The sequence below is a fragment of the Aplysia californica genome, unplaced genomic scaffold (genome assembly GCF_000002075.1).
Source record: "Aplysia californica isolate F4 #8 unplaced genomic scaffold, AplCal3.0 scaffold00191, whole genome shotgun sequence".
NCBI classification, from domain to species: domain Eukaryota; kingdom Metazoa; phylum Mollusca; class Gastropoda; order Aplysiida; family Aplysiidae; genus Aplysia; species Aplysia californica.
The window spans coordinates 1,082,302-1,091,756 of NW_004797461.1; the positions used below are offsets into that span (position 1 = coordinate 1,082,302).

General features: G+C 40.5%; 1 protein-coding gene across 1 annotated transcript in view; it reads right to left on the reverse strand.

The window, feature by feature from the left end:
• LOC101864621 (cyclin-dependent kinase 11B) overlaps positions 1 to 9,455 on the reverse strand; it is a gene marked incomplete in the record, with an annotated part of 22,524 nt that overhangs the window by 11,128 nt on the left and 1,941 nt on the right. The window contains 10 exon segments of the mRNA XM_035969883.1: positions 54 to 214; positions 1,119 to 1,253; positions 2,057 to 2,227; positions 3,076 to 3,198; positions 3,449 to 3,494; positions 3,638 to 3,804; positions 4,705 to 4,850; positions 6,095 to 6,269; positions 6,649 to 6,806; positions 7,894 to 8,085. Of these exon segments, the coding sequence (XP_035825776.1) occupies positions 54 to 214; positions 1,119 to 1,253; positions 2,057 to 2,227; positions 3,076 to 3,198; positions 3,449 to 3,494; positions 3,638 to 3,804; positions 4,705 to 4,850; positions 6,095 to 6,269; positions 6,649 to 6,806; positions 7,894 to 8,063 (1,452 nt within the window).

Consider the following 9,455-nt stretch of genomic DNA (forward strand, 5'->3'; position numbering starts at 1 on the left):
CCAATGGACCCCCCCCCCTACAAACCAGATATTCTCTCTAGCGTTTCACGTACCTGTATGGCCGGCAGATAGGGTGGCAACATATCCTCGGGCTTCATCTCGACGTCAGAAAGTTCCGGAGACTCAGGCATGTAATCGTCTGATTGGCTGCGGTCAGAGCGACCTCCAATGCTTTCCACGTCTGAGTGATCGTCAAATTTGGATCGCACTTTGCCTGAACAGAAAGAGAAACAAATACAATTTTTATCAGTCATAAATCACACTCTACGGAACATAACAGCAACTGCAGCAAACTGCACTCATCACTACATAGCGTTGGATAGAAGGACGAGAGCCCAGCTGTTGCTGGATTGATAACAACAACAAGAGTTATAAATGGTTTACAATTGAGTTTGTATTGTGTGTGACAGGATTTTGTTTTTTATATCAACTGCTCAGTGTCAAACTGTCATACGTCACTTTTTTAAATGGTACATAGTGGAGTCTTACACTGAACAATCACCATATCCTGCAGCACTTTACTCACTTCACAACCACCATATTATCCTGCAGCACTTTACTACTACTCACTTCACCACCACCATATTATCCTGCAGCGCTTTACTACTCACTTCCACCACCATCATATTATCCTGCAGCGTTTTACTACTCACTTCCACCACCATCATATTATCCTGCAGCGTTTTACTACTCACTTCCACCACCATCATATTATCCTGCAGCGCTTTACTACTCACTTCCACCACCATCATATTATCCTGCAGCCCTTTACTACTCACTTCCACAACCACTTCCTCAGATCACAGACATGCTGGCACTTCCTAAGAGCACAGACATGCTGGCACTTTGCCAACCACAGGAGAGAAAACTAGAGCAGCTTCTTGAGTGAAACATATTCCAAATGAAGGGGTGCGTGTGAGCGTATGCGTGTGCGAGAGTGTGTGCGTGGGCGAGAGGGTACGCGTGTTTGGGAGAGAGTGTATGCATTTGTGTGTGTATGTGTTTGAGTGTGCGTATGCATGTGCATGTGAGGGCGTGCCTGTGTGTGTTTGTGTGCATGTGAGTGTATGAGTGTGTACGTGTGCGTGTGACTTTAATTTTCCCTCTTCTCAACATACCTGAAGACGTCTCCTCCATCTTGGCATCCTCTTTAAAGACATCTGCCAGATTTTTCCCAGGGCTGTCTTCTCTGTCTTCAGCTTCTTCCTCCTCTTCTTCCTCGCTGCTCTCTTCCTCCTCTCCACTGCTGCTGTCTGTTCACAGGTAAAAATAAAGGTGGGAAGAGTTCAAAAGCCTGAAATTGGAGGCTGTCTTCTTCTTTCAGACCTATCTACCATTCGACTATTTGTAGCAGAATTAAGACTCTCAGAACTAAATTGAAAAACTACTACTCAGAAGTTGTCTGAAAATCGTATCACATACTGCATGGTAGAATTACTAAACAAAAGAAATGACATTACTCTTAAACTATTTTTTTTATCTTTAAAACCCAGAAAAACAAAAGGCTGTATCAGAAGTTCATAAATATTGTGCAAGCTTTGACTTCAGTAATGTGAACCGCATTGTCGCCAATAAACTAAACAGCACGACATCCGTTCATTGAATCTTGAAGGCCAAATGGCACCATGCAAACAAACTTTTAATTGGACTGAGAGCTCCATACTCGGAATCTAATGGTGAAATCACTCTGATACTTTGCAATCTAAGTCCCAGGAATAAAATAATTCCATCCTTAAAAACAAAACATCAGAAACGTAAGATTATACCACCCTGTCTACAAAGCTAGATAAGTTCCAAAAAGGTATTCTAATAAAGTATGAAAGTGTGAGATCTATAACAGCTCTTTTTCTGGCTTTTTAGTTTTTAAAAAATAAAAAAATATATACACACACATGATGGTGTGAAGCAATACATTCCACAATCAGACATCAGCACAAAATATATTTTTGAACCCCATGCCTGACCAACTTCACTGGTATAACAGTGAACACCCTAGGAGCTATTCAGCAGAGCAAAATTTCTTTCTTTGAATGTTTCCAGAAAAGATTCCGCCTACCTGAATCCGAATCATCTGAATCCGAGTCTGAGTCATCACTCTCCTCCTCCTCCCCATCATCCTCATCGTCAGCCTCAGCCTCCTGGACATCTCCTTTCCCAGACGAGCTGACCTCTGACCCTCTCTTGCGCTCAGGCATTTCTTCAAAGGATTTGTCAGAGACGCCATCATCTGCAGAGGAAGTGGAAAGCATACCGTACAAATTCATCTTCCAAGTTAAAAAAGCAGATGAGGAGATCAGAAGAGATGCAAAGAGAAGCGGGTAAGGTGATAGGAAACAAAGATGATGAGAAAAAAAATAGATATAAAAAAAGACAAGATGAGGAGGGAAATAAAGGAGTAAAGATGAGATGAAAGATGAAATGAGATGAAGTAGAAGCAAATCGAAGAAATGATAGGAATTTTTAATACAAAATACGATGTCACCCATTGTTGAGGAAAAAGCAGTCATCTTAGACAAGAGGACGACTTGGACAATCATTATAAAAAAGGAGAAAAAAAACATTGGGAAGGGGGATGGGGGAATATTTCTACAGATATTTGTCTTGGACAGGTGAATTTTAAGTTAAAGTAAACAGAAGCATACAAATCTGAAATCAGCCACTTAGTGCAGGGAACCGCCGAGATAGATAGACAGAAACAACAAAGGGGAAACACAACGAAGTCAGACCAAGAAACCCTCCAACTATCCATTAACTTTCCCAATGAGAAAATGTGGATCATAACGTAATCTTCATATTCAACTAACATCTTCAATCTCCACTTCCCACAAACCTACATTAGCCTGCTGCACCTTAAATCTATCTTTGATGTGTGGGTTTCAAATCTGCATTTATCAACCTGCAAAACTCATTCAGCCTTTTACCATTCCCTCTAAAACAGATGAATTTTTTTTTTATTGTTTAAATTTTTTAAAATGTGCATGAGTAAGGGAATGAGAGAGACAGAGGGAGGGAAAGTAAGGGAAAGAGAGAGACAGAGGGAGGGAAAGAGATCGATGTATGGCAGGAGATTCGAACCTTTATCCTCCACAACCACCATCCTGGTATCCTGATCAGAGCCAGGCCGGAGTCTTTCCTCTTCTGACCTTGGGGACTGGGACGGCGATCGAGACAGCCTCCTTTTGGACTCTTTCTTAAACACTGAAACAAAAAGAGATGAGACGTGAGTACACCAGTTTGCTTTTACTTAGAGTTTTTGGGGTATTGTACTGGTAAGTGTTTTGCAGCGCTCGCAACTGCATAAGGTCATATGAGCGCATAGGACACATTAAGCATTTTCAGTTTGGTAGGAATTAGTTTCGAATTTTGCTTGGGTGGTGGCCGAAGCCTACTCTTATCGATCGATTTTTAAGGACCACCAAGGGATCTTTAACATGCACAACTTCCACACGAGACCTCCATGATTTTTCCACCCTTATGTCAACTTCTAAAATTTCCTACAAAAGTAGTATAAAAATTTGTTTATTAATTAATGTCTACAAAAAATTGCAGAGACAGTCAGTATTGGCTGCGCCTGAGGAGTCAAGGCAGAGTTTGGGGTGGCGCTAACACCCATGCAACACTTGTCTTACATTTTTACACTCGCACCAGAAACAAGCTCATACACCCACTGACCTTTGTCCTCCTGAAGCCTGGGTGGGGGAGGGAAATGTCGACCTTGCCCCTGCTCTCGAGACATGTCACGACTTCTGCTTCGGTGGTCCCCCTGCATTTTATCTTCCTTCCTCATCTTCTCACGTCTGCTGTCTACATTTGACCCAAAAAACAAAAAAACAAAAAAAAAAGAAAAGAAAAAGTGTGAACAAAATACATCTTTTTGTTTTGAGAAAATTGAAGAAAACATAGCTTTCTTAATCCAACCCCATGACTTGGGTAAATGAGAAAATCTCAATAATTGGATTTCAAGTACACTATTATAAACTCTGCAATACTGAGGATATGAAAAAAGTAGTAGGAATTTTTACACTATTAGTACTAGCACACCTGAAAAAAAAAATAGGGAGATGGTTCTCGTATATATTATGTCCAACTTTAGAAATATACTGGTTATCGGCCACTGCATCGCCAGTTGAAAAAAGATAACACTTTGATGATATCCACAAAGAGAAATTTGCAGCAGTATGGCATATAAATTTACACACATGCACTCGTCAACACTCTCAATCTTTCTCACTCTCTCAGACACACATATACAATCACATACATGAATAGTCATGGGATAGCCTTATATCTTTTGAATATAAAAGTTGAGACGATTTTATAGTGGAAATAGTGGAAACAATTCTTGAATTGGCAGGTAGTCTTAACTTTCAATGAAAAGCAAGCTCCATCTAGTGGCTGGGAGTCTTTAATTAACATTCCAACTATTGTTCCAGTTTCCAATACACCAAAAAGGTTATAATCTCTGCAAAGCACCCACATGTGCAGTTTTGTCCACAGAGTGTTTCAGCTTTGATTAGTTTTTCTTGTTAAGAACTCACAGTACCGTCCCGTGCCTAGTTTAGTCTTTTTGGGAGTTACGGCCGATAACATTAACCCAGGACGGCACTCTCTGGTCGGCGTAGTATAAAATGTTGCATGAGGAGTCATGGGATGGACATACAAAATCTGTTGGATTATGACAGTTTGGAAGTTAAAAAAACTCACCAGGATAATGTCCTCTCTCTTCTTTTCTCTTCATTGGTCTTGGTTGTGGCTGCTTTTCTATGACTTTCTCCTCCCTCATTTGTCTGTCCCTCCTTCTTTCCAGTTCCATCCGTTCCAGTCTTTCCCTGTGTAAAAGTACTTCTGTACTATTATGACAATGAAAACAAAACAAAACTCAGCAACATTTTATCAGTGGGAGAAGGCGACTTTCTATACAACAATTCTTTATAATTTTTTTTAAAAACATTACCGACAAGCTTTAATTACTTTAAATATGATAAGTCATCAGAACAAACAAACAAGACAGGAACAATAAGTCATTATATCACCACAAAGAGCTACATATTAGGACAAATATATAGTAGAGGGTTTTACGGCGCTCGCAACTGCATAAGGTCATATGAGCGCCAAGGGGTTGGTGTCAACAGAGAAGTCTTTACAGGGAATCAGACTTACGTTGCTCACCTCTCTAGCTTCAACAGCACAAGGTCTGCTTCGACTATCAAGGCACCCCGGAAATAGCAGGTCACAAGAGTGTGACAAACATACAAAAGAAGTAGAGGAAAAATTACAATAGTAAGGATAAGGAAAGAAAAAGCAGCAGTTCCCTGTTGTAGATCAGTCACAGTTATGAGCGTGACATAAATCAGCCCATTTACAATTTTACTGTGCTTGAACGAGAAATGTCCCCCCTTTGGAAATGGCCTAAAGTCACTTCAGTCAGGATAAAAGAAACACTGCACACACACACACAAAAACTAGATAGAGGAGACCACAGCACATCAAAGAACCCACCTTTAATGTTCAGAACAACCATTCATCAGTCAGTATTTCGTTTTGGTAGTTTGTATTTATTGTTTTAGTAAGTATTTTACGGCACTTGCAACACAATAAGGTATATAAGTACTGAAGATTAGAGGTGTTACAAGAGAGTAACAAACACAAAATAGAAGATGGGGAGATAAGGACGACAGATGTCTGATAAAAAAGAAGGAGCACACCACACCAGAGCACTCACAAACCACCCACTTTTGGTAGTTTATCATATCGATATACATGCAAAAATTGTCAAAGATAGCAGCACAATGTGTAGAAGAAGTGTGGTCATCTCAGACAGGGGGGTATTCTTGGACATCGTAATTATAATAATAAATAAAACATGTCAGGGGGAGTAGAAGGAGGTGGTAAACTTTACAGGTGATTGTCTTGGACAAGTGGCCGTTAGAGCAGGTCTGACTGTACTTACATGCTGGTCATAGGAATATCCCATGGAAAGAAAGTAGCAGAAGACAGCTCAAAAGACTGAGTAGTGCATATTAATCAAGTCTATCTTATTCCAGTACTTTTCCCTAATATTTCTCTCTTCAAAAAACAGAACTGACAACCTCACCTTTCTTTAATAGATTCTTCTCTCTTTCTCGCCTCCCTCTCTTTCATCTCCCTGGCAATCTCCTTCTCTTTTAGGGCTCTCTCCTTCTTCCTCTCCCGCACAATTTCCCGTGCATCTCTCTGTGGAGGGTTCGGTTCCTTGGACTTCCAACCTCTTTGTTGAAAGGCTGCTGCTTCTGAAAAAGCAAATAAAAATAAACAGTGAATATGACAAAAAATAGACGCAACTTATTAAGTCAAGTTAAAAAAATATTGCTTCTTTTTTTAGTTTTAGTGAGCATTTTATGAAATTTGCAAAACAATAATGTCGCGTAAGTGTTGAAAATTTGAGGTGTTACAAGAGCATGGCAATTACAAAAAATAAGGTGAGAGAGGGACAATAGATGTTTGATAAGAAAGAAGGAGCAAACCACACCAGAGCACTCACCAATCACCCGCAAATAAGATAAGATACATTTTTATTGTTCAGTTCCTGGCACATTGGTTTGGTGTTCACCACATATACACACACACACACACATACACAGACACACAAACACACACACGCAAACTTACTTTCTTGTCTGACCCTCTCCTTGGGTATGCTGTGGTCCCGACTCCTGTGTTTCTCCTTTTTGTGCTTGTGGCTGCGCTCTTTCTGCCTCATGGGGTGCGCCTGAGGAGGTTTGATGGTCAGGCTTCCCCCCTCCTCCTCCCCATGGTCACCTGCTTCTCTGAAAAGTCGGAAGACAAAATAAAAGTTTCAAATAAAAAGAAGATTTTTTGGTCCATTTGCTATCACAAGGTGAGTCAGAAGCTCACTCCTGAATCATATTTTATCAGGATGCAAGGAACAAAAAAGTCCAAATAAAAACTCTGAAAAGTAGGAGCAGACCACATCATTTGCTTATTTGGGGTACGTAGGTAACCTACGCAGTTTTTGTGGACATCTAAATAGACATAAAAGCCTTGAGCATCTAGTTCTCATAGGCAAAATTGAAGGCAAACGGGGCAAAGGAAGGGCCAGAGCAACATACTTGGAGAACCTAAATGGATGGGTGACAGGGAAGGATCAGGGTAATGTAGCTTTTTTGAGAGCATCCAAGCTAAGGAATGAACGGAGAACCATGATCGCCGATGTCTGTCGCAGAATAATGGCACTTGATGATGATGACGATGTAACCCATATAATGGAGCTGCTTATTTGGACAGCACGGAATAAATAAGGTCACCAAAAATAGAAAAAAAAGAATCAACAGCAAAGTCAAGTTATGCAAATTATTGATAATTCAGCCAAATATCATAAGCACACCTTAGAGCAAAAAAACCCTGGCTAGCAAATCTAAATGAATGATTAAGTAGACTTCAATGATTACTTTTACTAAATATAAAGATCGATTAACAAAGAACAAACTTTCTGACATCAACAAATATTCACACTCCAGACAAATACAACATAGGAATTGAACAACAGAAAACACAACATGAAATGATCTATTATAAAAGCCTGCTTTCTGAGCATTCAAATGGTGACGTGGAAAAAACCCAATATAAAATTACATTTCGTCGCTGCTTACAAAAAACGTAAATGTTTCTCCTCACCATATAAAAGCAAGTTCAAACAAAGCAACTTAATTTTCTTGGGTGAACACATTTCCATCTGAAAGACGCTATTACTGAGCCTTGCATTCAAAAGTCCCAGACCTAGTTTTTGTGCTCTTTTTAAAAAATCACAATTTACAACAAAAAGAATTTTTTTAAGTTGCAGATGTGAAACTGACACTGACATAGAGAGGGTTTGAAAACTACACACGCACTCACATGATTTGTACATCGTCGTCATCATCATTTCTTACATGGACCTTTGCCTCAGGAGGAAGCTTGTGGGATTTTTTGCTCTTTTTGCTGGACTTTTTCTTCTTCACCACCTCAGGGCTGGGCTTCAGCTCCCCTTGCTCATAAGGGCTCCGCTTTGCCCTGGAATCTGACATGGCCAGGCTTAAGGACAGCCTACTGAAAGATAAAAAAAGGAAAATAAAATTGAAAGACACAATAGTATACATACAATATACAGTCAAACCTGCCTTAACGGAAACCTGTCTTTAACGGAATATCCCCGCTCCCCCCCTTGATATATTGCTCTTTTATTACCTGCATAAAACGGAAACTTGTCCAAAGCGGAAACGGAAAGAAAAATCCGCTCCCTTCCGAGGGTTTTAACTGTCTAAGACGGTAAATGCTTTGCCCGCTCAGCCCAGATTTGAAACAAAACTCGCAAGTTTGGTTCCGCCGGCTCTAAACTTAACGCTATGGCCATGCCGCTCGGCAAGGAAATCTCACGACTGCCCGTGAGAGTGCTCGAGTAGCGAGCCACTACGGAAACTTTCCTGGGTAACCAGAAGCCAGAGGTGGGAAATTAGATTGACCAATGCCTGCCGCCCTGATCGATTGGCCAGCCGAGAAAAGAGTACCTCGAACCATTGTTACCAGTATGGCAGTAAGGGGTGGCGTTGGTGGGTGGCGCTAAGGGTGGAAGAAAAGAAGATGTTCAAAAGTATCTGTTTTTAATAGGTCAAACAGTGGTCCTATCATGAAAAGCAAGCACTGGTGTGGTAATTGGATAGTAAGACTGACGCATGTCATTATCAGACAGGATAGCAATTGAGAGGCGTGAAGTTTTGACCACTGCTTGCCGATCGGACAAGCGATCCTTGATTCCACAGACTGGGCCTTTGAACCCCCCATCCACCATCTCCCCCTAAATTCCCCTGTCCAAGATGGAATTTTTTTCCAGCTCCCTGGTGATTCCTCTTACACAGGTTCAACTGTATAAATATAATATACACTTTGAGAAGTGGCAGTCCTTTTGGACGGTGAGTGTTCTTAAAAAGAACACAAGGGGGAAGCGGTTGTTTGACAGACATGGTTGTCTTGGACATACGATTGTTAGAGCAGCTTAAACTGTAATAGTAGAAGAGGATTCGATACATTTTCTCACTTTCAGTCTGCACGCAGATGCCCTTGTGTGTCTATGGGGAGTAAAATATCTAAATTTACAAATGCAAATCACCATATATATATATGGCTTATAATATGAGCTTACATATATAAAGTGTGAAGTAGGAGGGAGTCAAAAAGTAGTTTTTGCATTTGTCACTCTCTTTTCATAAATATAACAATAATCTTCAGCACTTCTTGATTTTGTGGGCAAGTGCCGTTCTTACTCAAACTTAAAAAGGCAAGGCTACCCAACAATCTGGGCGGCTTTAGTGAAGGGTAAATGCTAATCCTGAATTCCAGATAGAGGCAAGCCCGTTAGGGCGGTTAGGGCAGGATTAAGATTCGAGGTAAATTTTTACCTTCACTCATGCACTTTATTTTTA